The 27,119-nt window shown below is 44.6% G+C and overlaps 1 protein-coding gene across 5 annotated transcripts in view; it reads left to right on the top strand.

Annotated features, from left to right (window-relative positions):
- Nucleotides 1-26,451, top strand: part of GGNBP2 (gametogenetin binding protein 2) — a 668,014-nt gene extending 641,563 nt beyond the window's left edge. For all 5 annotated transcript variants that reach the window (XM_078679788.1, XM_078679790.1, XM_078679791.1 and 2 more), the window contains one exon: nt 25,753-26,451. In XM_078679788.1, the coding sequence (XP_078535914.1) occupies nt 25,753-25,956 (204 nt within the window). In that variant the 3' untranslated portion in view covers nt 25,957-26,451. The remainder of the gene's footprint in view (nt 1-25,752) is intronic.
- Nucleotides 26,452-27,119: the final 668 nt, after the last annotated feature.

Raw genomic sequence — 27,119 nt, 5'->3', positions numbered from 1 at the left:
ACCAATCTTTTGCAGGCCAGGCCTTTTCTAGACCTTAACCTGCAAGTCTCCACTACCTCAAACATCCCTCGAGCTGTCTGGAGAGCACATTTCAATCTCACTACAGCACAAGGAGTGTGGGCCCCAGGTCAACTGGTACATCATATCAACCTTGAATTGCTAGCAATTCAGCTCGTCCTCAAAACCTTTCTTCCTCTCATTCGGGAACGAGTCGCACTAGTCATGACTGACAACATGACTGCCATGTAATCTCAGAAAAAAGCAGGATTGCCCTCACTTACTATCCCTCTCTCTACTGTCTCAAAGCATTTGGCATTGGGCACATCATCGCCATAGTCACCCAATGGGGAAGTACCCTCTGGGAGTGGACATCGACTTGTGGACTTATTTAACACGACGCACTTAAAAGACCTCAAGTGTACTCTCCACCCACAAGTACTCCACAAGCTACTACCACCACTGTGGCACCCTACAAATAGACCTCTTTGCCGTCCCTGAAAATGCAGCATACTCAAGCGTCGCCTTCAGGTACCAACACCCACAGTCCTGGGCAATGTACTAGGGATGAAGTGGTCAAGGATTTTTTTTTTTTTTTATCGCGCGAACTAGAACCGAATCAGTTATCAGAGCGCTTTACATAGCACCAGTTACGTTACATGAGGACACACTTTCATTTTAGGGACGGGGAGATTAAGTGATTTGCCCAGAATCACAGGGGGTTTTTGGCGTCGTTACCGAGACTCGAACCCAGATCCCCAGGTCCGAGGTCGAGCGCCTTAGCCGTTAGGCCAACCCCTCTCTCTCTCCATTTTACTTAAGCTTTTCTACCTCTCCCACTCATTCCATTCGTAATCCAAAAGATGCAGTAAACATCTCAGCCCCTCATCCTCTTACCTTCCATCTGGGCCAAGTAACACCTTTCACTCCCCTAAATGTCCATCAATCCTTGTGAGCATCTCCCTAGCAGGCTGGACGTTCTTACAAGGAGCCAGGGCCAGAGTAGGCACCCAGGCCCCAAGCAACTCCATCTCATATCGGGAAGTCAGGCCTAACTTACAGTTCCTTACGCCTTCACTTATCAGCTTACATGCAGAATAGCGAGCACTCCCTCCTCTTCGGCATACCAGAACAGGGCCTCCTTTTGGGCCAATTTCCTCTCCTGGAAAGTGGCTTTTCTAGTAGCAGTTTCTCGCTGACGCACCAGAAAACAGCAGGCACTCCAATTACAAGAACCTTTCATTTATGTGCAAAAGTACAGGGTAGTGCTAAGAACCAACCCTAAAGATATGCCCCTTTTCCACATGCACCAGACAATAGATCTTACAGACTTCTTTCCTCATCCAGACTTATTAGCAGGGAGAATGCTGCAGTTGTTAAATGTGCTTCCATGTATTACATTGGCTGGATTAAGCCTTTCCGAAGGTCATACCAACTTTGATTCCTTCCAAAAGTTTAAAAACGGTCAGCCTAGATCCAAAGCTATATGGATAGTTAAATGCATTTAAACAGGTCACCACAAAGCCAAGCGAGCCCTCCCTGTTACACCCAGAGCACACTTGGTACAAAATAAAGGTGTAATTATGGCCTTGCTAGGGAACATTCACCTAACGGATATATGTAAACCAACACACATTTACCAAACACTACTGCCTGGGTGTGGTTGCCAGACAACAGACAGCGCCTTGAGACCATCATGGGTATGTAGCGCGCTTAACGAATGTCCTGATTGATTGACTGATTGGCCAGATGGTCCTATGGACCTTGTTTTAAACATCTGCCTCTTCCACGCACTAGCCACCGCTTGTAGGGGTGGGGTATAGTCTATGCAGGGCATTAGAATCTACAACAACATATGCTGCCAATGAAAAACATTACCTACCCTGTGAGCATCTGTTCGTAGTGTGTTGTGCTGTAGATTCACATGTACCTACCCTCCTCCCTTAAAACATATTGCTCTGATCACAGATATCTTTTCTTTACTAGTTACGTTCCTTTTAGAAATACACATTTGCACCAACACTGTCTGTTCACCACTCCATGCTATTCTCACCCACTGACCAAAAAACAATCTAATCGGTGCCAATGCTCATTAGCAGCTCAGGGAGGGGTCACTATATACCTTGTGGCTCGAAAGACTTCTTATAAGAAAAGCAACTTGCAAGTATCCAAGCCCAACACTAGATTGCATAAGTATGCACAGCCAGTAAATCTACAGCACTACACACTACAAGCAGATGCTTAGAAGTAACATTTTCCTTGTGGGCAAGTATTTTGTATGTCTGTACATCCTGCAATCTGTTTGTCTGAAGGAAACAACACCACCAGGAATTAGTTCAGGTGTTGCATGATAGAGCAAAGTCAGAATGATATCCATCTACAATGTAGAATTTGTCACTAAATGGTGCAATAAAACTTACTTGACTTGGTTGTACATTTGTTTTGACGCTTTCCGATGACTTTGTCAACTGATACTTAATGTGAACCAATTATTTCAATAGGGGATTCGTAACATAAAATGCTTGAACCTTTTGTTTGTCATTTGATTTCTCATTCGTTTTACTGCTATTGCTATACGCAAATAGGCAGAAACCACTGTTGCCTCTTTTGAGGAGCTTTAAGACTTATGTGCAGGGGACCCAAGCATCTTCCCCTCCCATACCAGAACAACACTGCCCTAGTTCTCCCATTGGTGTACTTCAAAACCTTCAACTCCTTATTCCAATTATTTAATTCCAGGGAGTGTTTGTTTTGATTTTATACATTGACTTGTTTTTTTCTGTCTGTCCATTTAAATTAGTTTTTTTTGGTTTGTGCAATCTAGATAAGCCCAAATACAAATGCATCTTGCAGTTGAAGAACTGCTCCAAACAGTTTAACTGGTGTTGTGGTTCCTTCTTAGCAAAGAATCCTGACACGCTTTTCGGTTTTGTTGTTTTTGCTTTGGTACTTTTATTCTCAGTGTTCATGAAATTTCTGTGCGTGAATCCAGTTGAGAACGTAAGAAACACTCTATTTTGAGACATGATGCTGCCGCTAGACTTGGACAAGGAGAATTCATAATTGGCATCACTTAATGATACCAGTGGGATGGCTGCAACAACCTTTTCTGGGGATTAACTTCCCTTTCAGTTGGCAAAACCTCTGGCATATATAGTTTTGATTTCATCTTGGTAGTCTAACACCGCGTTACTTGAGGAGGGTTTTTGTGGTATCGAAGGACCTACTAAAACCTATGTATGGTTCTGAAGGAGTGTTAAAATTGTAAATTCCTTCAAATAGGTTATTCAACTTTGAGCTTGCTCAGGCTCCCAGGCAGATTTGCCAAAGGAAGGTTGATGAATCCTATTCCAATCCATTAAGGCAGAGACTGCCGCTTCATTTCAGGGCCCATTCCTTCTTCAGTACCTATGTCACACACGTTCGGTGTGATTGTAAGAAGTAGCTGAAAGAATTAAAACATCTAGTTTTAGCCATAAATTGCATCATAAAATGAGAGAAGTACAAAATGTAAAAAACGGGATAATGTTTTCTGTGCCTTATCCCTCTTTGGATGGTCCTTCTGTACACCAGACCAAGGTAAAGGTAGAGAGAAAACAAACAAAGAATGAATCACAGCAGTTTGGTGCTGAATCCACTGCCATAGGAATATTCTTTCCGCCCTTACAACAAATGCAAAATTCAGCCTTCGAAAACACTCAAGTTATTGTGATCAAGGCTGGTGTTAAAATGTTCTTGTATTTTTCTGTTTCTTGCTGAACTATTTGTATACTTCTCTCTTTACCCTTCGTTCAGTTCTTCAGTCTATATTTTTGAACACTGTTAAGCCCCCTATACCGTCAGTGGGTTTTATGTTTTCAAAATTGTGAGAATGTCTTCATTTTCTTTTTCCAGCATCATTATTTAAGGGCGAGTTTTCTTCAGAAATGCCTCTGAAGTAGTGTTGGCACCACTGTTTGATTTTATATCTAACATAGCACAGCTATAAATAAAGCTATGAAAATCTCATGCAGATATTGAGACAGTCTGGGCCCTCTTACTCAACAAGTAGAGCATCCCGTACCTCTGGGGAGTTCACCTAAAATACCTGCGGTGAATGCCAACTCTGTACATTATCTGTAGCTGTGTTTTATCAGGGTAAAATGGTTTCATATTATAATGTTTAGTGGCATGCAGCCCCTTCATCCCTTTATTTGGTTCCGCTCTCTAAGCCTACTGCTTCTAAGCAGTTTTTTCTTTTATTTCCATTTTTTTCCTGAATTTATTTAGAATATCATATACAGATATATTCAGTTCTAGCTAAGGAACTCAAAGCACATGTGAATCAAGATGTACAAATAGATATAATGCAAGTACATTGGAGACTTTGATACATGGCTCAGTATAGTTCCCAGAAAGCTAGCTGAAATTAATTCAACATTTATAACTATTATACCACTAAGTGAGTCTAAAATAGTCTCCCACCTCCTGACTGTCGGACCTCCTGACGTCGGTGGGGAGAACTATCAACATGCCAAAGTCACACCTGACCCCATCTCGGATGCTCCCTTTCATTGGAGAGGTTCTGAACACAATGCAGTTTCATGCTTACCCTCCAGAACAGTGAGTCTAGGATATTCAGGCTATGATACTGATAGTTCAACCTTTCTCCTGAATTTCAATGAGCCTGCTGGGCTTGTGACACATGCTCGCTGGCAAATGCGGGCTTTGCAGTGGGGCCTGAGCCTGCCAGATCAGCCTTCCCTCTTGAAGTGCCAAACTGTAAATAGTTTTCGTATAGGTTTGCAACACTTATTTCCTCCAACTCCCTTAGTTATGCCTCAATTGGGACCTTAACCAGGTTCTTACCTTTCTAATGTGTGCTCACTTTGATCCACTTCATACCTGCCCTGTTGGGCTTCTCACTATCTGGTGGCAATTGCGTCTTCCCGTAGGGTCAGTTAACTGCAGTCATCTCAGCCTCCATACTTCTCCTCCTTCCCCGGCATCTTTCTTGCCGAAGGTAGTTACCCTGTTACACGTAGGCCAGTCCATCACCTTTCCCACATTTTACGCTCCGCCCATCTAAGGAATGGGAGAGACTCCGCTGGTTGCCCCCAAAAAGAGGGTTGTCATCCTGCCTTAGCCGCACTAAACCTTTCAAGATGGATGATCAACTCTTCTTGGGATATGGCAGAGCCAAAACAGGGAAGGCTGTGCAGAAGCGAATTGTGCTCTACATTAAGCTGTGCTACGCATTGTCCAAGAAGCAACCCCCAGAGGATTTGCTTACTTATTCAAGCAGATCAAAGTTACAACCACTGCTTTAGCACGCAGAGTTCCGGTTCTAGACATCTGCCAGGCAGCAACGTGGGCATCAATGCATACATTAATCAAGCACTGCTGTCTGGATAGTCTAGTTGTGTCGGGACTCGCTTGTTCAGTCCTGCAGAACTTCCTAGTCTAAATCAAGTTTGCAGACTCACCTCTGGAGAGGTATTGCTTGGGTATCTATTCTAAGGTAAGGAATCTGCAGCTAGAAGTCTCTTATCAGATGAACAAGTTACTTATCTTTAGTAAGGTAGAGACTCTATCTAGCCATAGCTTACTCACCAACCATGATATGCAAACTGATTTTCTGATGGATACATCTGCCTGTGGATTCCTCACGTTTTTATTATCCCCTGCGACAGCATTCCGCGGAAACTTTTTCCTAGCTCTCCGCGCTGACGAGGTCGTCACGATGCCATGACTCCGCATGACGTCACTGGAGCCATAAGAGCCTCGTCGGCGTGATGACGTTAGTTCCCTTTTTCCGCACCGTCGACACGTAACTATTTTCGGGTACTCTCCATTCTGTTTCAATTTACTTCATTATTTCTCTAGGTTTCTACTGTAGCTTTGCGATTGTGACTTCGAAGAAGTCAGTATTCAAGTTCTGTAGAGAATGTGTCCATCACTGACCCCCATGAGGACTGTTTGTGGTGTGTATTTATTTATTTATTTAAAAAGTTTTATAGAGCGCGAACAAGATCCTTACGGATATCAGAGCACTTTACAGACAGAGTGTGACTAAACATGCCGATGACTAAAGATTAAACAAAAACGGAAACAAAAACAATTTATGGAGGATAAAGATGCAGGAGGTCAATAAACATAAAAAATACAATACAAAATAGTCTCGTGAAAGAAGTATTGAGTTACCAGATTACATGCAAAAATACAATCAAAATATTCTAAGGAGGAGAAGTATTGAGTTACCAGATTACAATAATCAGAGTTCATGTAAATTTGGCTAGGAGGAGAGCTTTTACTTCTTTTTTTGAAGGATGCTGTAGATGAGAAGTCTGATTTCTGGAGGGAGGGCATTCCATATCCTGGGCGCCATTCCTGAAAAGGAGCGTTTGTAGGTTTTTTTTCTTGTGGAATCTCTTAGGTTTCAAAAGAAGATTGTCTGCGCTTCTTGTCGCTCTTGATCCACCAGGTATTGTGAGTTTCTGTTCGAGATAACTGAGGGAATTGTGGTGTAAAGCTTTGTGGGTCATACAGGCAATTTCAGATGTATTCTGGCTTCGTAGGGCAGCCAGTTTAAAGCTTTTAGATCAGGAGTGATGTGTGACCTTTTTTTTGGAGCCTGTGATAAGACTGGCTGCAGCTTTAATAGAGGCTTTTAATGGTGCTATAGATGATAGGGGTGACCACAGAGTGCAACACTGCCATATTCCACTCTTGGGATGACCAAGGCTTGGACTGCAGTTTTGAAATCCTTGGGAGGAAGGAAAGGTTTCAATTTACGCAATGTATCGTCGGACCACGACGTCTAGGGATGTTCATGCTGTCGCAAGATGAACCCGAAGACTTTGAAGGAACGAGAAGCCTAACTCTTCATGGCGAAAGCAAGAAAGGAGAAGAGGGGTCGGAAAAGGTCTAAGTCGAAGTCGTCGACCTCGCATTCTTCGAAGTCGAGGAAGCATAAGAAAAAGAGGAGGCATGGCTCTCTGCATCGTTCATCGAAGGGAAGTTCTTCGAGATCACCTTCTCCAGCGCCTCAACATCGACAAAAGGACTTGATATCTTCATTGCCATCTCCTTTGGTGACTCCGGTACGTTCTCCTTCACCCAAAGGTAACCCGGCGCAGTCGGCGACGCCGATGGGCTCCCTGGCTTTGGGAGGCGTGCCGGTGCAGGACGTACCTTTTCCTGAGCATGAGACTACCTGTGGCTCTGCCTGTGGATCCGGCTGTTCCAGCACCGTATGTACCTCGTGTGGATCCTGACTCTGCTCCATATCCTCCATTTCCTGGACTGGGTTCACATCCTTCGCATTTTTTAAATGCTATGTATGGCCTGTTTGCCAAGGCAGCCTTCCCCTCCAGAGCACCTTCGAGTCCTGTGGGTCCGCTGGCCTTCAATTTGGGCATGTCTCAACAATATGCCCAGGCACCCTTCGTGCCGTTTACACCGATGGCACAGTCATGGCAGTTTCCGGCTCCGACGCTGTATGTATAGTCCCCCTGCACCATCTGGAGGCCCATCCTCTCAACGGCGCTGATTCCTGCTTCGGATCCTCCATCACCATCACCTCCAGAGCTATTGGCGCCTCATGTAGCACCACCAATGCCGCAACTGAAGTTACGTTCAAGAATAGAGGCACAGAGACTGTTGGAGGAAGAACAGTTTCAAAGGGAAGAGGCTGAAGAAGGCGAAATGGAGTCTGTCGACAAAATCGAGGGGCTTAAGGAGGCTAGTAGCTTGGACACCTCTCCAGAGTGGAAGCTTTCTTCTTCAAGGGCCTCACCACCTCAGGAGGTGGCTCCCTATCATACCAATTTTAGGAAAGCTGCAGAGCTTTTGGACTTGCAATTGCCTACAGCAGATTACAAGCCAAATTTGCTCACAGAGGTTTTGGATTCTGTCTTCGATAGTTGAACCATTGTTGCCATTTAATGAGGCTTTAACTGAGCCTATTCTGGAAGTGTGGCGTAAACCTCCCTCAGTTCCTGGTGTTTCGAAATCTGTGGCAAGGAGATATAGGACAGCTCCCGGAGATCCTGCCTTTCTTTCATCTCATCCGTCCCCTGAAAGTTTGGCGGTACAATCGTCCTGTTCTTAACAGTCTATAAGCGTGATTGCTCAAGCTCCTGCCGACAGGGACTCTAAAAACTTGGAGCAATCAACCAAGAAGGTCTTTTCTTCTTCTAGCATGGCGTTGAATTCAACCAATGCTACCTGTTTGCTGGGAAGATACATACACGCTCTGATGGATTCTGTTAAACAATTCGCTCCCAAGCTGCCTGATGAAGAGCGTGATAATTTTATGGTGGTTTTTATCGGATTCACAGGCTGCTGCTAGTCAGGTTATACAATCTGGCCTTGACACAGCCTAGTGGCCAGGGTTATGAGCTCCACCATTTATACCAGGAGACAGGCTTGGCTTAGATACTCTGGGATTTCTCCAGCTGTACAAGCTACCCTCCTCAATCTGCCGTTTGATGGATCGAAGCTTTTCGGAGAGAAGGCTGAGTCTGCTCTTCCAAGGTTCAAAGATAGCAATGCCACGGCAAAGTCCTTAGGGTTGGCAACTCAGTCAAGAGGGTTTGGATATAGGAAGTATCGAGGGTTTGGAAGGTCTTCCATTCGTAGCCACTACAGCCTCAGCAATAACAGCAGCAAAACCCTCTTTACAAATCCTAAAGAGGGAGAAATAGGTGTCGCCAACGTGGATCGGCTTGTCATCTCTCCTCCTCCTCTACTTCACTTACTCCCCCTGGTAATGCAGGAAAGCAGCCCTAGATCCCCCATCCTGGATCATGTGTTTCCTGTGGGTGGTCGGCTGTCCCACTTTCTACAGGATTGGAAATCAGTCACTTCAGACCTCTGGGTTTTAAATCTTGCAGAGAATGGGTGTGCTGTTCCTTTTTGGGAATTCCCTCCTCCTTACCCTCCTTGCCAAGGCTTTTGTTCGGAAGATCATGTGCTTCTTTTCCATAAGGAGGTCCTTGTCTTAGTACAAAAAGGTACGATAGAGGTGGTCCCGGAGCAGGAGAGGGTCAGGGATGCTACTCCCAGTATTTCCTGATTCCCAAAAAGGATAGCAGGTTATGTCCGATTCTGGACCTCGAGGTCTTGAATTTTTACCTGAAACAGGAGAAATGCTGACCCTTGCTCAGGTTCTTCTGGTGCTGCAGCAAGAGGACTGGATGGTGTCGATAGATTTGCATGATGCGTATTCTCACATCCCTATCCTAAAGTCACGCTGGCACATGAGGGCACTCCACTGGTGCCTCCACAGGCAGTGGTATCAGCACAATGGAGATCTCTGGGAGTCAGTCAGAATCTCCAGAGACGCTGCAGCGGAGATGACTTGGTGAAGTGTGCAGTGCAACCTGTCTCAAGGAAAGCCCTTTCAGTCTCCTCCGCTGGTGGCCACAGTGATCACGGATGCCTCCGCTTTAGGGTGGTGTGCTCATCTGGGGGATTTGGAGGTCAAAGGTCTTTGGTCCCCAGAGGAAAGGTTGCTTCACGTCAACCTTCTGGAATTGCGGGCGTTACATTTGGCACCAAAGGCTTTCATTACTTCCCTTCACGGTCAGTCGGTTCAGGTCATGCCGGAAAACGCTACCGCGATGTGGTACATCAATAATCAGGGAGGTGTAAGGTTGTATCGTCTGTCGAGAGGCTCTGCGACTCTGGTCCTGGGCTCAGGACCGTCAGATTTGTGTGTTTGCAAATCATCTAGCTGGTGTGCTGAATGTTCGTGTGGACAGTCCGTTTGCATTACTCGGCCGATCACGAGTGGCGGCTTCATCCAGAGGTGGTCCATCACATCTTCGAGATTTGGTTGTCTCCTCGGTTGGACCTGTTTGCCACTCACGAGAACGCGCACTGCACGTTGTTGTGCAGGCTCCAGTAACTGATGCAGGGAGAGCTGGGGGATGGGTTTCAAATGGATTGGAGTTCGCAACTCCTTTACGCGTTTCCTCCCATACCCTTGATTCCTCCGGTTCTGAGGAAGATTTGCCAAGACCGGGCCCAAGTTATATTGATCGCCCTGGATTGTCTAAGAAGGGTGTGCTACACAGATCTATTTCACCTCTCATCGCACCCTCTGCTTCGTCTCCCTCTCAGGGCAGACCACTTCTAGCAGGGGCAGGTTCTACACCCCCACCTCCAGAGCTTTCACCTTCATGCCTGGAGATTCAATGGGGCAACTGGAGTTCCTTCTCTCCCGCCAGATGTGGTGGATGTTATTTTATCATCCATGCGACACTCCACTAAGTCTATTTACTCCTACAGATGGTCTACATGTGTCAAATGGTGTGGATAGAGGTCCATTGATCCTTTAAAGGCCCACTGGTCAAATGTTCTTCATTGGTCACTTTTTTTTGGCTCAGCAGGGTTGTGCTGTGGCCACTGTTAAGGGCTATTTGTCGGCTTTATCGGCGTTTCTTTGTTTGCTGGATCAGCCATCTTTGTTTAAAAACCCCATTGTTTTGAGATTTCTTAAGGGTCTTACCAATATGTTTCCGCCTTCCCCCTTTGTTATGCCTCAATGGTATTTAAATCTTGTTTTGACTTTCTTGATGGGGTCCCCCTTATTTGAACCCTTACATAGTTGTCCTTTGAGACTCCTGTCTTTTAAAATGGTCTTTCTTGTGGCTATTACCTCAGCCAGGAGGGTGAGTGAGCTTCAGGCTCTCAGTTCAAAACCACCGTTTTAGACCATTCCTGCTGAAAGGATGGTCCTCCGGACCAGGGCTGCAATCTGCCTAAGGTGGTTACTCCCTTTCATCTAGGGCACTCCATTACCCTTCCTGCATTCTATCCTCCCCCTCACTCTTCTAAGGAGGAGGAGAGACTTCACCGCCTGCATCCTAAAAGAGCGGTTAGCTTTTATTTGGAAAGGATTAAAGGCTTGCAATTGGATGATCACCTCTTTGTGGGCGACATTGGACACATGAAGGGCAAGGCTGTGCACACGTGCACTCTATCCAGATGGATCATCTTGTGCATCAAGATCTGCTACGCCCTGGCTGGTAAGGAGCTGCCTGAAGGTATTAGAGATCATTCCACCAGAGCCAAGTCATCTACTTCTGCTGTGGCCAGAGGTGTTCCTGTAGTGGACATTTGTAAGTCTGCAACTTGGTCAGTTCGCGTTCTGTCCTGCAGGACCTTTTGGTATAGAAGGGTGGACACCCTCATCCGGGAGTGGGACGGCTGTGGGATTCTATTCAACAAGGTGAGGATTCCACATGCAGATGTATCCATCAGAAGAACAAGTTACTAACCTTCGGTAATGCTTTTTCTGGTGGATACAGTATCTGCCTGTGGATTCCTCACTGACCCACCTTCCTCCCCGATGTCCACCTTTGTATACCTTAAAACTGGTATTATTTAACATGTTTATTTTGTACTGTTTCTTCTATCTGCCTTTGAGTGGGTTTATAGGAAATGCTTTTATTATTGACTTTCCTTATTAATTTTGCACTTTTTGTAGTTGTAGGAATATTGTGTACTGGGTATACTTTGAATCTGGTCGGTCCACCCGTTCGCCTCAGAGGCACGGAAAAAATGGGTGGAACTGACGTCCTCACGCCGTCTAGGCTTTCTTATGGCACCAGAGACGTCATGCGGAGTCTCGAGCGGAGCCATGGCATTGTGATGACCTCGTTGGAGTGGAGAGCTAGGAAAAAGTTTCCGCGGAATGCTGGTGCAGGGGATATTCACAAGGTAAGGGAATCCACAGGCAGATACTGTATCCACCAGAAAAAGCGTTACCGAAGGTAAGTAACTTGTTTTGTAGGCATAGGGCTACTCCTTCTTCAGGGCCCTGGTTCCACACACCAGTGATCACTGTTCTTCATGGATCCTTGCTCCATTTAAGGAGCCTATGTAGGCACTGCACATGTCATTTCCAGTGTAGACAATGCCACCTACTGGCACGTAGGGTTACTGCTCACAAAATAATTTCCTGCTGGATCCAGTCTGACACCTGGGGATCATTCTAAGGTAAGTAATCTGGGGCTAGAAAGAATCTCTACAAGATAAGGCGTTACTAAAGGTAAATAACTTGTTTGACAGAAAGCTCAGAGTCCGATTGAGCCCCATGCACTGAAGCAATGGCACAAGACCCAGCCCTGCGCATCAACAACAACTTCAACGCCAACACTGAAAGCACCAAAGAAGCCCACTTCAGCTTTGAAAACGCCATTTACACTGGACGCTCCTTCGGTGCCTGTGGGCCATAAGACTTTTTGATGTCGAAGCGCGGGGCACCAAAAGCCTCTTCCTCCATGGATCCGAGTAATTGGAGCATCCCACTCTTCAGCGTCTCCAAGAGGAGTGCAATGCCTGGCCAGAACAGATTTTCAGCCACTTGCAGACCAGAAAGACAAGAAAAATTGGTACCAGACCTCCTCCAAAAATCCAGGACACTGTTTCTCACAAAAGGAGACTCTTCATTTGGGCCAGCACCCATCACTGTCTGCCGTAGTGTAACAGCAACAGTTGTGGGGCTGGCTCTTTCTTGGCCCAGTTCCACAAGTGACCATCCCACGGTGGGCAGCACATCTGTATGACTTGACCTTTCATGGGATGTGGGCACCTCACCAAATGAGTTTCCATCAACTACCTAGAGCTGCTGGCAGAATAGTTAGCTCTCAAAGCTTTCTTCTGCCACTTACAACACAAGGTAGTGGTCATCCGGAGGGACAATATATCTGCCATGCATAATCTCCAGAAACAAGGCAGCACACAACAGCTGTGTGCGATAGGACAGTACGTTTGGTGGTGAACACGCCACCACAAGATCCATCTACTGGCGGAGTACCTACTGGGAGTAGAAAAGGATTTTGCAGGGCTGGTGAGCAGATGCAAGTCCTACTCCTGTACTTCCAATGTTGGAGGTTTCCCGACATAGACCTCTTCGGTACTGCAGAAATCGCCAAATGTCCTTGGGCAATAGACTATGGATGAACTGGTCAGGGATATATGCCTGTGCTTTTGTTCTTCTCCCACTTCTTCCATTCATGGCCAGGAAGCTTCGGCACACGTCCCCAACTCTAATCCTGGTTTATCACTCTTCTTGACATATCCCTAGTACCCCCACAAGAAGCTGCCCAAGCGGCCAAACCTAACCCAGAACCAGAACCAGGGCACCATGAGGCACCCAAACCCTGGGCATCTCACTGCTGCGATTTGTTTCTGGGAGTTTGGCTACCTCAATCTGCCTCCTTAAAGTATGTCCATCTTTAAAGAGGCCCACAGAACCACCCTGTGTGCCTGCTACACTGCCAAATTGAAAAGGTTTGTCCATTACTGCCTTTCCAAACGTATTGACCCATTGAAACCAGTGGTCCAAGGCATAGTTTGTTACCCGTTTTATCTGCAAACCCCAGGCCTTACCTACACATCTATCCATCTCTAGCTGCTTTTGAAGCTTACCTGCAAAATAGAGACCATTCTTCCTTGTTCAGAGTCCCAGACATCCACGCATTTATGGAGGGACTTAAACATGTTATCCAGCCAGGTTACAGCCAGATCCTGTTTGGAACTCCAATATTTTCCTAACATGGGCCCTCCTTTTGACCCTCTTCGTTTGTACCCTCCCCAGTTCCTCTCTCGGAATAAGGCCTTCCTAGTTGGCATAACATCTCTCAGTAGAGTGAGTGAGCTTCAAACTTCTACTCTCCAGAAATCTTTTTTCCATATGAATAATGATAGTCATCTTAAGGACTAACCAAATGTTTCTATCCAAGGTGGTATCTTCCTTCCACCTTTATCGAGCTATTTTACTCAGTTTTCTTCTCACACCCAGACTCTGTGGCAAAGAGGGCTGATCACACACTAGGTGTCAAAAGAGCCCTTGTGAACTACATTGATAGGACAAAACCCTTTTGCAGGACATAACACACAAAAAGGCAATGCTGCCTGCAAAGCTGGTCTAACCAGTTGGCAGGCCAAGTTCATGTAGATTCTCTACACCAAATACAAGAGGCAGTTTCCTGCCCCACCCAGGCATCACTTTACCTTAAAAAAGCAAGCCTCCATGGCTTGTCTTGGTAAAATTCCCATACCTGATCTATGTAAAGCATATACTTCATCCACACCATACACATTCTCTAAGCACTACTGCGTGGATGTTTTAGTATGCCAACAAGCGAATGTTGGCCATGCAGTCTTGCCACGTTTTCAGTCCTCTGTAACATCCTCCTGCTAGCCACCTCTTAGAGGAGAACTGCTTTACACTCTGTGCAGAGCATGTATATCTAAAGCTACGTATTCCACGAAAGGAAAACGTTATTTACTCTGTGAGCATCTGTTTGTGGCTTGTAGTGCTGTAGATTACCATGCAACCACCCTCTTCCATGGAGGCCTCAGGTTGTTGCCAATTGCCTTTCGATTTCTTTTTCTCTGTCATTCTCTTTTTCCATGCGCAAACTTCATTCAGTGGCCAGTCATAGGAGGAATCACGATGCCTTGATTCGAAAGACTTCTTCGAAGTAAAACAAGTTGCATAAGACTGAAACAGGAGTATGCACAGTTTTACATGCCACAGACAGATGCTTACAATATCCGTTTGCGTCTTTCATTTGTATAAATTCGAATATAAACCCATAAAGCCTCTACAAGCTAGTGTAACATTAAGACTCAAACACATACACACAGTATGTCTATTAATGAGACAAAGCATATAAAAAAATCGCATAGCGCGAGACACCCTGTAACTGCATATTGGTTTCATACAGAAACAAGCTTAAAATAACTGACATGTACCACTATTGACCCTAATACTTTTTACAAAGAAACATACTTTAATAATGAAAATTGTCCTAGCTATTGTAAAAAGAAAGTTTCAATTCTTTTAAGGACTCTGAGGCGAAGATTAGACTTCAACTTTGCTCACTTTATTACATCAAGCAGCCATTAGAAGCTTAAAAAACTAAATTACATTTCCATGAGGCCTAGGGAAATAGAAAATGTCCAACAGCAGCCAGTTAGCAAGTGTTTAGCCATTCAACTTTTCCAAAGGATGCTCTATTGTCCTCTTTCTTCCTGCAAAAACAGCTAGTAGGTGCTGTCTTCAGTCCTCAGCTCCTGTAAAATAAAGGAAGCATTTTAACCATCCAAAGAACAACAAATCTCAAAGAGCATTCCTTCAAACAGAATATTCATAGTACAGGTACAGAAAGCATCTTCCCACAGACCACAAACTGATATTTATACTTTGAAAATATATTACTTACATGCTCAATGCAGATACATCGGGAGGGATATCCCAATGCCAGGGTGGGCTAGTCCTTGAAACTTTCCTTTACGATAGCTAGGAGATTTCTCATTCTGTCGGGACCGGAGGAGAGCAGTAAGCTAGTTTAAAGCTTATCCACCACCAAAGAAGCCCGATTTGTAACCGGTTTGAAGTAAAGCCTTTTAAAGGTGCTAATCCACATCATTTAGTATATCCTCTAAATGAGCTCCCAATGTAAAGTTGTGTGAGGCCATCACCCCTCGTACTGAATGAGCTCCAAAGTGGGAAATATCAATCCCTGCCTCCTGGATGGCCCAGCGGACCCATCTGGCGATAGTGGGGGGATGACCCCGCCCTGTGTGGCTTTGTGAGCGCTATGTATAACTACCTTTCACCCTGTGGGCATATATCTTCAGTCATAGACTCATAGGCCTTGAGTGCTCTTACCATACACAATTTTCGGTACATTCCGCGAGGAGGGACACAACACTGATTTCGAGTTGCATTTCATTCTTCTAGAAATATAGAAAAGTAACTCCCTCTGGAGAAAATACTCTACCTGTCAGATCCAGAGCTCTCACATCTGATACTCTACAGCAGGAAATCAAGCACAGTAAGGTAGCCAGCGTGGCCAACATCTGGTTCCTAGAGAGGAAGTTGTTAGAAGGCCAGGATTTAAACAAGTTCAAGACTGTATTCATGTCCCATAAAGTATAATACCGAGGTTCTGGGGGACAAGAGTCTTATACCCTGAGGAGTTTGCATACAAGGGGCTGTTCCCCCAATGGCAGACCATCTAACGCAACATGTCCCGTCCACATAGCTGATGTAAACGTATTAATTGGCCTCTGCCGCTAACAAGGCCCAGAAATTAAAAATGTGGACAAACTCTGTCCCCATTGGCTCCACCTGTCGTTGAGAACACCAACCCCACCATCCAGACCAGGCGGAGCTGTATCTCTTGTTGGTACTGTCTCCCCAGGCCTTTTGTGAGTAAATAGGCAGCTTCCACTGAAAGTCTTGGAATCTTTCAGAGTTTCCTGTAATCCGCCACATTATGAGGCGGAGCCAACCCGTGAGCAGCAGCTGATTGGGATTCCCATGGGCATCCTAAAAAGGATCTGGAAACCGGTTTAGGGATTGGAAAATCCCAGGAAAGTTCCACCGGAAACTAGACTTGCGACCTCCAAATTAAGGTAATAACCAATGGATCCACATGCTGCCATCGCACCTGAGCCGATAATCTCATGAACGTCACAAACTGAGGGAAAGTATACCCTTTCTCCATGCTCCAATCCTGGAGGCATGCTTCTACAGTCATTGCTCGGGGATCCGGCCGCTAACTGCGATACTTCTCCAGCCGATTGTCCAGATGAGTGGCAAAGAGATCGTTCTAGAATGTGCCCCATCAACTCTGGAGTTCCAGAAATACTTGTGTGTGGAGCTTCCAAAGACTTGAGTCTTGCCAAGTCCGACAGATTTTTAGATCTTATCCCGCCTAGATGATTGACATAGCGGACTGCTGCTTTATTGTTCATTTTGAGAAGTACACAACATTGATCCCTGCCCTTGGTCCAACATTGGCCTAACAAACGACCCTCTCAGTAGCTCCAAGCAATTTATGTGCAGGGCCTGTACTGAAAAGGACCATTTTCCTCCTGTGTAGAACTCCTTGCATTGACCACCCCAACACGAACCACTGGCGTCTTATTCTATTACTATGGCTCGTTGGGAACCGAAGATTGCGCTGTCTGTACCACGCCTCCATTTGCGGTATCCACCATTGGAACTGTTTCCACCTCCTCCAAAAGAGGAACAAATTGGGAGTACTCTAGACTCTTGTACAGGTTAGAAATGTTGAGGCATTGAAGAGTGCGATAATGTAACGGGCCCAGAAAACGGCCTGTATTGATGTAGATAGAAGACCCACTATTCTGGTTGAATGGCGTAAAGAGCTCATGGTCTTGGTAAGAGTATGTCTGAGCTCGTGCTTGATCTTGGAGAGCTTTCATGAGTGGATACTCAGAGTAGCGTTGATAGAGGCTACTATAAACCCCAGGAACTGAATTTTCAGTGCGGGCAAATAATTTACTTTGCTATGTTGATCACGAATCCAAGAGACTCCAGTAAATTAACTGTCATAAGAAAATGTTTGGACATCCCTCAATGACACTGATTCAGAATCAGAATATTGTCTAGGTAGACTATCAGTCTGACCCCTATAGACCGTAGGTGCTTAACCACAGGCTTCATCACGTTGGTAAAACTCCACAGAGTGGAAGACCGACCGAAAGGAAGGGATATAAATTCTAAAATCTGAGACCTCCGTTGACAGGCAGGAAAATAGGGATTGTGAGATATGCATCCCTTAGATCCAGCCTGACCATCCAGTCTTGGACCTGAAAGAGATCCCAGAGGTGAGCCCCTTCCATCTTGAAGTGGCGGTATACCAGCCAGTTGTTGAACTCACTCAGATCTATGACTGGGCGGTAAGCCCCATCTCGTTTCTCTACCAGGAATACATTTTTTGAGGAAGCAATGGGGGTGGAGGGAAGTTGGAATGATAGCCCCTTTCGCTAACAGACTGACTAGTTCTTCGGCCACCAAATTCATCTGATCTGCAGGGAACCACAGAGATTTTGGGACAGGAAGGTTGGAAATGCGTCGTAAAACTCTATTTCGAAACCATGGATAGTCTGAAGAACCCAAGCATCGGTCATCAAGGTTGCCCAGTTGAGGGGAAAAAAAGCTTCTGCCCCCAATCTTGATCCCCTCTGGATTCTCTACACTCAGCTTGTGGGGCCTTAAAGGACCCATTGCCTCGTCCCTTGGCACGACTTTGTTGGGTAGGAATGTCCAAGTTTGGCTTTAAGGCAGCTCCTAACGTCTTTGTCTAGTTTCCGCAATTTGGTGGCTACGTAGGACGCCACCTAAGTGCATTCCACCGATAACCGGTCGTCTGGATTTAGCATATTTGAAACAGGGTCTTGGGCATTCAGATTTGTAGCGGGGAGGCCCCAGAAGGATGACAGCGTCTACTTGGTTCTCCATCTCTGGCAGAGGTTTGGAGGGAATCAACCAAATTGGTTGGGTCTGGATAGTCGAGGCAAAAGAGGGCTTGCGTTTGGACTCGGACTATGATGTGGAAGGCTGCTCTGGAGGTAAGGGGGCCTGGGGCCCTGTAAGATCTTCGATCGAGGGGTCTCACCGCCTTAAATATTGACACATCCATCACTTGGCAAAAGTGATCTTCAATAGGGAGTCAAGTAACCACCTCTTCATAATAGTCTCCCGAATCCTCCATTTTAGTGATCTCTCAGTAATCTGGAGGAAAAAAGGGGTATCAGGGCCTATCGACCTGGGACCAGTCCTCCCTTAATCATATTTAGGGAACTTTCACCTGCCAGGAAACGTCCCTGGTAATCAAATTTTAGCGAGTCTTACCCGTTAAAACGGTTGTTCCGCTCCAGGCAGTGGCTCTTAAAGAACTGGGGATTTCCCCCGACCACTACACAAACAAGCATTTACAATGCAACGTTCTCGCCTTTGCCAAAGTTAGAGCTATTGGCATTGTAAATGACAACATTTTTATTTGTGTTGGATTTGAAAACAGATAAATAAATGGCATTGTCATTTACAATGTCAATAGCCATACAACTTGTAATTACATTACACACACAGAGGGTCACACGCACACATAAAATCTTACTACCACACACAATTTCTCTCTCACACAGTCTCTCTCTCTCCCACACAATCGGTCTGTCTCTATCGTGCACACACACTTACAATCTCACACACACTCACACATAATCTCTCGACCACACACAATAATTATCACTTTCTCACATACACACTCTCGCACACAATCTTTGACGCAAACACTTGCAATTATTTCCACACACACAAATGATCTCTCACGCACACATAATCTGTCTGTCCCATCGGTGCGCCCAACAATAACTGGGAATGTGTCTGCGCTGTACAGGAGACCTCTAGCGTGATTTTTTTACATTATTTTTTTACATACAGACACCGCCTTCCAAATATTGCATTTAAAGAGAATAAAAAAATGGAGAGCATTCTATGAACCTTTGTATCTCTGTTTCTTTGTATCTAGTTTCTTTCAATGCGCAGTATATTAAACCTTTTCTCGAACAATAAAACTCTGTGGAGGGAAAAAAGCTGAAGGCCTCTATACTAAAATAATTGAAAACAAAGGGGCAGGAAAACGATGACAACATTTGGAAATCACACCTTAAATGTAAATAGATATGTGGTACCCCAAAATGAAATATTCACAGCTTACAAGGGAGGCAGGCCCTTGTATACTCGCAGTACTGCACATTTACATCTAAGCACAGCAACATGTTCTAAGTTTTGGCTTTTATTAATATGCGGGCATCAGTACCCTGTCTGATATCTGGGCACTCGACCGGGCTGCAAGGAGCCAACGGCTGGCTGCCGGTATGCGGGCCACTCCCTCGTCCGCCGCTTCAGGCAGTTTCTGAGGAAGCGTCTGATGCAATTTATTTATTTAATGCGATTTTATATAGCGTGGACTTTACCCGAAGGTGTCAGAGCGCTTCATAAAAGGAACAGAACTGATATAAGAGAACATTACAAGTGAGCAAATTACAAAAGCAAAAGTTACAATACATATAAGAGAACATTACAAGTGAACAAATTACAAAAGTAAAAGTTACAATACATGAGGTAAAAGTGACAATCGTGAGTGAGCAAAGTACAAGAGGTAGCAAACTGTGCATTACACGACGAGAAAAGTGACGTGTGAGGGTTACAAAAGCGTACAAAGTACAAGTAGAGGTATAATACTGTGATAAATGGAGGACACTCCAGCACATGAACAAACGTTGCAATGGTGGTACTTGTGCAAGTATCGAAAGCAAACAAAAGTAAGAGGTAGCAAACAGTGTGTAACAATTCTGCTGCGCATTGAGGCATCTCCCCCGCGCCTCCTCCCGCACCTCTGCCGGCTCAAGTTAGCTCGCCAAGCGGGCCAAAGGGTGGGGGATAGACCCGAGGGCGCTGCGCGAGGGTGGTCCACGCAGAAGGATACAGAGTGCCGCCACAGGGCAATGTTATGCACAGGTGACTGAGTAGACGGCCAGACATAGGGACAGTATAGGTATCAACGGGCGCAGAGGCACCAGACACAAGGGTGGAGGCGTCCACGCGACACAGGTGCCCGACTAATGGGCAGCCCACTGAAGCAGTGGGTAAAGGGTCTCCTCGACTTTTTACTGCACCCGATGAATTGAAAATTCCACATTCCAGGATCCAGCTAACCACATATATCATTCGTACGTATAAACATATAAAAATAGGATTCAAAACAGCCACATGCTAAACGTCTGACTCCCCTCAATTTCTTATGACCGCAATTTATCTCTTCAAATCCGTCGGTGTAGGTAGTTGTATATAAATAGATAACGGCAGCGACTGCTAAAAAAAAATATTAAGCGTACCGTAACGGTGATAAAAGAATACACACAAACGAAGATTAAGAATTAAAATAAATAATAAAACGAAAACCCATATTAACAAGCAGTGAAAAGTGCTCGTAACACTGAAAGAAACGCGGGGAACGTGTAAGGGTGTACTCCAGCCAATGGGAAGAGGAGAGGGCGGGACTTAAAAAAAGACCCAGAAACGCCCCCGAATCGCGTTCTGACGGGGAAAGAGTGATTGACAACGATGTCTTCCAATGGCTAGCCTCCATTTATGGAGCTAGCCAATGGAAGAAGGGGCGTGTTCAAGTCCCCCATACTGTAAACAAAAGTTTTCGACCCTGCGCGAACGCTGCTGCGCAGCGGATCGCCAGGCGAAACCTAAAAATGTACTGCCTCCACCAGAGCTTGCGGCCGGACAAACGTCACCAAGCCTCTGCTATCAGGTGAAAGACGATGCGCCTACTGTGCGGGAGGTCAAGACCCGCTTAGTACGTAAATTAAAAAACGCGGTTCCCCTGGTGGTCGGAAGATTGCATGTGTCAAGAGCCCGACACACGTTCAGACGCGGGCGCGAAAGAATACCGTTCCCGCGCCATGATGAAAAACAAACAATAAATTGGGCACCGCGCATCAATAAAAACCAGGCACAATATTTTTGTATCTTTACAACAGTATTTGCCTGCAAAGACAGATTTTAACCATACACACATTAAAAGAGCAGAAAACACTTCTCTTTAGCTGCTGGAGCAGCGAACAAAGAGGAGGATAGTGTGTCCTCGGGCACTTTGAATGGATGGACACTTGCTAATTGGCTGTAATAGGACATTTTCTATTTCCCTAGGCCTCATGGGAAATGTAGTTTTGTATGTTTAAGCTTCAAATGGCTGCTGGATGTAATAAAGTGAAAGTTGAAGCCTAATCCTCACCTCCGGTCCCGACATAGAATTTCCATAGCACCTAACAATTTATGGCAGGCTGTGCTGCAAAGCTATTTTTACAGGTAAGAAAACAATTTCTTTAAATGTGATGTATAAAAATACTAGTCATTTATTACCTACCTATTAAACCTATCATCAGTATAATCTATCAGTTATACTGAAGCATATACTGAAGATTTAATTTAAACATCAACCTAACCCCTACATTGCTAGGTAAGTATATAGTGTCTGTCACCTATAGGAGAAGGTAAATATAGGTGGAGCCTATGTCCATGTTCTAAATTAAGGTATGATGAAGGGCATACGTCACTTGAAACATGATGAACAAGCTAGCTCGGTGACCAGAAGAAGGCCGGAGTGGCTTTCCAACTACTTACAATGTAGGTGCTACTTTTAATCCCATCGCAGGCCTTTGAATCACTCATGAGGTACACCAGAACAGGGTATACCATCAAGAATATGCAGCATATTCTTCTGTTTTTCTACAACTGAGTGCAGGTAGACCGATTTTTAATATACATTTTGTAGCATGAGTAATCTAGATTCACATTTTTGTGCATATTTCCACCATAATGTTGTTAATGTCCAAAAGGGCAACGTGTTCTTGTTTCAAAGTTTACAGTATATCTGCTACATGAAGCATGTAACGGTGATAAAAGAATACACACAAACGAAGATTAAGAATTAAAATCAATAATAAAACGAACACCGATATTAACAAGCAGTGAAAAGTGCTCGTAACACTGAAAGAAACGTGGGGAACGTGAAAGGGTGTACTCCAGCCAATGGGAAGAGGAGAGGGCGGGACTTAAAAAAAGACCCAGAAACGCCCCCGAATCGCGTTCTGACGGGGAAAGAGTGATTGACAACGATGTCTTCCAATGGCTAGCCTCCATTTATGGAGCTAGCCAATGGAAGAAGGGGCGTGTTCAAGTCCCCCATACTGTAAACAAAAGTTTTCGACCCTGCGCGAACGCTGCTGCGCAGCGGATCGCCAGGCGAAACCTAAAAATGTACTGCCTCCACCAGAGCTTGCGGCCGGACAAACGTCACCAAGCCTCTGCTATCAGGTGAAAGACGATGCGCCTACTGTGCGGGAGGTCAAGACCCGCTTAGTACGTAAATTAAAAAACGCGGTTCCCCTGGTGGTCGGAAGATCGCATGCGTCAAGAGCCCGACACACGTTCAGACGCGGGCGCGAAAGAATACCGTTCCCGCGCCATGATGAAAAACAAACAATAAATTGGGCACCACGCATCAATAAAAACCAGGCACAATATTTTTGTATCTTTACAACAGTATTTGTCTGCAAAGACAGATTTTAACCATACACACATTAAAAGAGCAGAAAACACTTCTCTTTAGCTGCTGGAGCAGCGAACAAAGAGGAGGATAGTGTGTCCTCGGGCACTTTGAATGGATGGACACTTGCTAATTGGCTGTAATAGGACATTTTCTATTTCCCTAGGCCTCATGGGAAATGTAGTTTTGTATGTTTAAGCTTCAAATGGCTGCTGGATGTAATAAAGTGAAAGTTGAAGCCTAATCTTCACCTCCGGTCCCGACATAGAATTTCCATAGCACCTAACAATTTATGGCAGGCTGTGCTGCAAAGCTATTTTTACAGGTAAGAAAACAATTTCTTTAAATGTGATGTATAAAAATACTAGTCATTTATTACCTACCTATTAAACCTATCATCAGTATAATCTATCAGTTATACTGAAGCATATACTGAAGATTTAATTTAAACATCAACCTAACCCCTACATTGCTAGGTAAGTATATAGTGTCTGTCACCTATAGGAGAAGGTAAATATAGGTGGAGCCTATGTCCATGTTCTAAATTAAGGTATGATGAAGGGCATACGTCACTTGAAACATGATGAACAAGCTAGCTCGGTGACCAGAAGAAGGCCGGAGTGGCTTTCCAACTACTTACAATGTAGGTGCTACTTTTAATCCCATCGCAGGCCTTTGAATCACTCATGAGGTACACCAGAACAGGGTATACCATCAAGAATATGCAGCATATTCTTCTGTTTTTCTACAACTGAGTGCAGGTAGACCGATTTTTAATATACATTTTGTAGCATGAGTAATCTAGATTCACATTTTTGTGCATATTTCCACCATAATGTTGTTAATGTCCAAAAGGGCAACGTGTTCTTGTTTCAAAGTTTACAGTATATCTGCTACATGAAGCATGTAACGGTGATAAAAGAATACACACAAACGAAGATTAAGAATTAAAATCAATAATAAAACGAACACCGATATTAACAAGCAGTGAAAAGTGCTCGTAACACTGAAAGAAACGTGGGGAACGTGAAAGGGTGTACTCCAGCCAATGGGAAGAGGAGAGGGCGGGACTTAAAAAAAGACCCAGAAACGCCCCCGAATCGCGTTCTGACGGGGAAAGAGTGATTGACAACGATGTCTTCCAATGGCTAGCCTCCATTTATGGAGCTAGCCAATGGAAGAAGGGGCGTGTTCAAGTCCCCCATACTGTAAACAAAAGTTTTCGACCCTGCGCGAACGCTGCTGCGCAGCGGATCGCCAGGCGAAACCTAAAAATGTACTGCCTCCACCAGAGCTTGCGGCCGGACAAACGTCACCAAGCCTCTGCTATCAGGTGAAAGACGATGCGCCTACTGTGCGGGAGGTCAAGACCCGCTTAGTACGTAAATTAAAAAACGCGGTTCCCCTGGTGGTCGGAAGATCGCATGCGTCAAGAGCCCGACACACGTTCAGACGCGGGCGCGAAAGAATACCGTTCCCGCGCCATGATGAAAAACAAACAATAAATTGGGCACCACGCATCAATAAAAACCAGGCACAATATTTTTGTATCTTTACAACAGTATTTGTCTGCAAAGACAGATTTTAACCATACACACATTAAAAGAGCAGAAAACACTTCTCTTTAGCTGCTGGAGCAGCGAACAAAGAGGAGGATAGTGTGTCCTCGGGCACTTTGAATGGATGGACACTTGCTAATTGGCTGTAATAGGACATTTTCTATTTCCCTAGGCCTCATGGGAAATGTAGTTTTGTATGTTTAAGCTTCAAATGGCTGCTGGATGTAATAAAGTGAAAGTTGAAGCCTAATCTTCACCTCCGGTCCCGACATAGAATTTCCATAGCACCTAACAATTTATGGCAGGCTGTGCTGCAAAGCTATTTTTACAGGTAAGAAAACAATTTCTTTAAATGTGATGTATAAAAATACTAGTCATTTATTACCTACCTATTAAACCTATCATCAGTATAATCTATCAGTTATACTGAAGCATATACTGAAGATATAATTTAAACATCAACCTAACCCCTACATTGCTAGGTAAGTATATAGTTTCTGTCACCTATAGGAGAAGGTAAATATAGGTGGAGCCTATGTCCATGTTCTAAATTAAGGTATGATGAAGGGCATACGTCACTTGAAACATGATGAACAAGCTAGCTCGGTGACCAGAAGAAGGCCGGAGTGGCTTTCCAACTACTTACAATGTAGGTGCTACTTTTAATCCCATCGCAGGCCTTTGAATCACTCATGAGGTACACTAGAACAGGGTATACCATCAAGAATATGCAGCATATTCTTCTGTTTTTCTACAACTGAATGCAGGTAGACCGATTTTATTATACATTTTGTAGCATGAGTAATCTAGATTCACATTTTTGTGCATATTTCCACCATAATGTTGTTAATGCCCAAAAGGGCAACGTGTTCTTGTTTCAAAGTTTACAGTATATCTGCTACATGAAGCATGTATTTGGTAGGTTCAGGTTGTGTTCTTTAATCCACCCCAGGGTTGAAAGTGTGATAGACCTCATGTGTTTTTTCATGGATTGGTGTTGCTTAGTGCCCTCCTGAATCATTAAATCTCCATGCAGTTTATCAATACAGTTCAGGCTGTCTTGCCATAGATGAAACCCAGTACATCCCCAGCCATAAAAGAAGTTGGTGTAGCATTACAACCACTTATCTTGCTTTATATGATCGTGCAATTGTTTTTTCATGTGTGATGAAAAGCTGTTTAAACTGTGAAAACTCATCTCAGAGACAAACTTCAAGGAAAGGGCTTCTCTCATCACTGTTTGTTTTTCTCCACAGGCTGAATCTGAATGTACATTAGATGAGGAGGCCGGTATCCCACCAGATGAAATACAGGAATTTGTGGAAAACCACCAGACCTTTTACATCAATCGACAACAGTACCGACAGCGCCTGAAGGATAAATTTAACAGCTACTGCCGCTTAAATGACCACAGAAGGCCCATTTGTAGTAGCCGGTTGGCAACAGCCGGGGCAAATTAAAACTAAAACATTACATAAACTAGCTCTGTCATTCTTTGAAACACTCATGATGACTACTGCGCTTTCTCTCCCACTTTTTTCACACCTATCAAACTACTCCTGGTGTTGCAAAACCTTTTTCTTAAAATGAAATGTGATTTCTTTAATTTAATCCTTCCTTCATTTGTCATTTTTTATGTTTTGGAAAATGGTGGAGGTTAAATCCTTTAATTTTTATCTACAGGCTTGTATGTAATAGTTCAAATAACATTGCAAGCCTGCCTTATGTTTAAATCATCCCTCTTTCTTCATTCACTGTTCCTCTTACTATGAGATTTACAAAGAAAAGAACTTTAGTGGCAAAGGTTATATTGTACGTATAATTCTGTACAGAAATGACAATGAGCTAAATATAAGATTTTACAAAAGTAGACATCCATTTGAAAAATGTATGGATGTAATATGTAAAAGCGCAATGTGCAAAATAAAGAATATTTATTAATATGCAGAGTAAAAGATGGCTTACATGCTCCTGCTTTTATATACTTAAATATTGAGGGGAAAGATTTGCGGGGTACATTAGATTCCAGTTTAATTTTCTCTTTACATAGCAATGTGTAGGGGTTAGTTTTTATGAGGTGAGATCTTTTTCAACGGAATTCACAGCAGTTCACTTGAGTACCCTGTAAGTTTGGATAAGTTAGTATTATGTCGCAAATCACATGGTTGCCTAATGGATTATTTACTCTAGTCAAAATGTGAGGCAGGCTAACACGTTTCAGCTTATTTAATTTTCTAATGAGTACTCCTAACCAGAGATTCTACATCCTAAGAATGTCCTACGGTGGGGGCATGGCCAAGCAAGATGGCCAGCCCTCTGCTCTCCTGCCTCCAACACGACTGTAAATCCCCTATAAATATCTCCTCTTGTTGGGGTGAGGGTGGTGGGGTTGGTGGGTGTTGTCCTCCTGTCTCATAGGGCCCCTGCCATTGAGAGAGAGAGAGAGAGAGAGAGAGAGAGAGAACTGCGCTGGGTTTACAGGTGGCCACGTGGCTTCTGGAGTATCGTTGACCCAGGGCCAGGCCTGCTTGGTGAGGTCTGCCTTGTCTTGACCAGATCTGCTGGGCTACTACGAGGACCGAGCCCTATTGGTAAGGAGTACCTGTAGGGGGCTGCACACTGC

Source organism: Lissotriton helveticus, chromosome 3_1 (assembly GCF_964261635.1).
Source record: "Lissotriton helveticus chromosome 3_1, aLisHel1.1, whole genome shotgun sequence".
Lineage (NCBI taxonomy): Eukaryota > Metazoa > Chordata > Amphibia > Caudata > Salamandridae > Lissotriton > Lissotriton helveticus.
The sequence above is the reverse complement of the archived record's forward strand: the minus strand, read 5'-3'. Positions and strand labels throughout refer to the sequence as shown.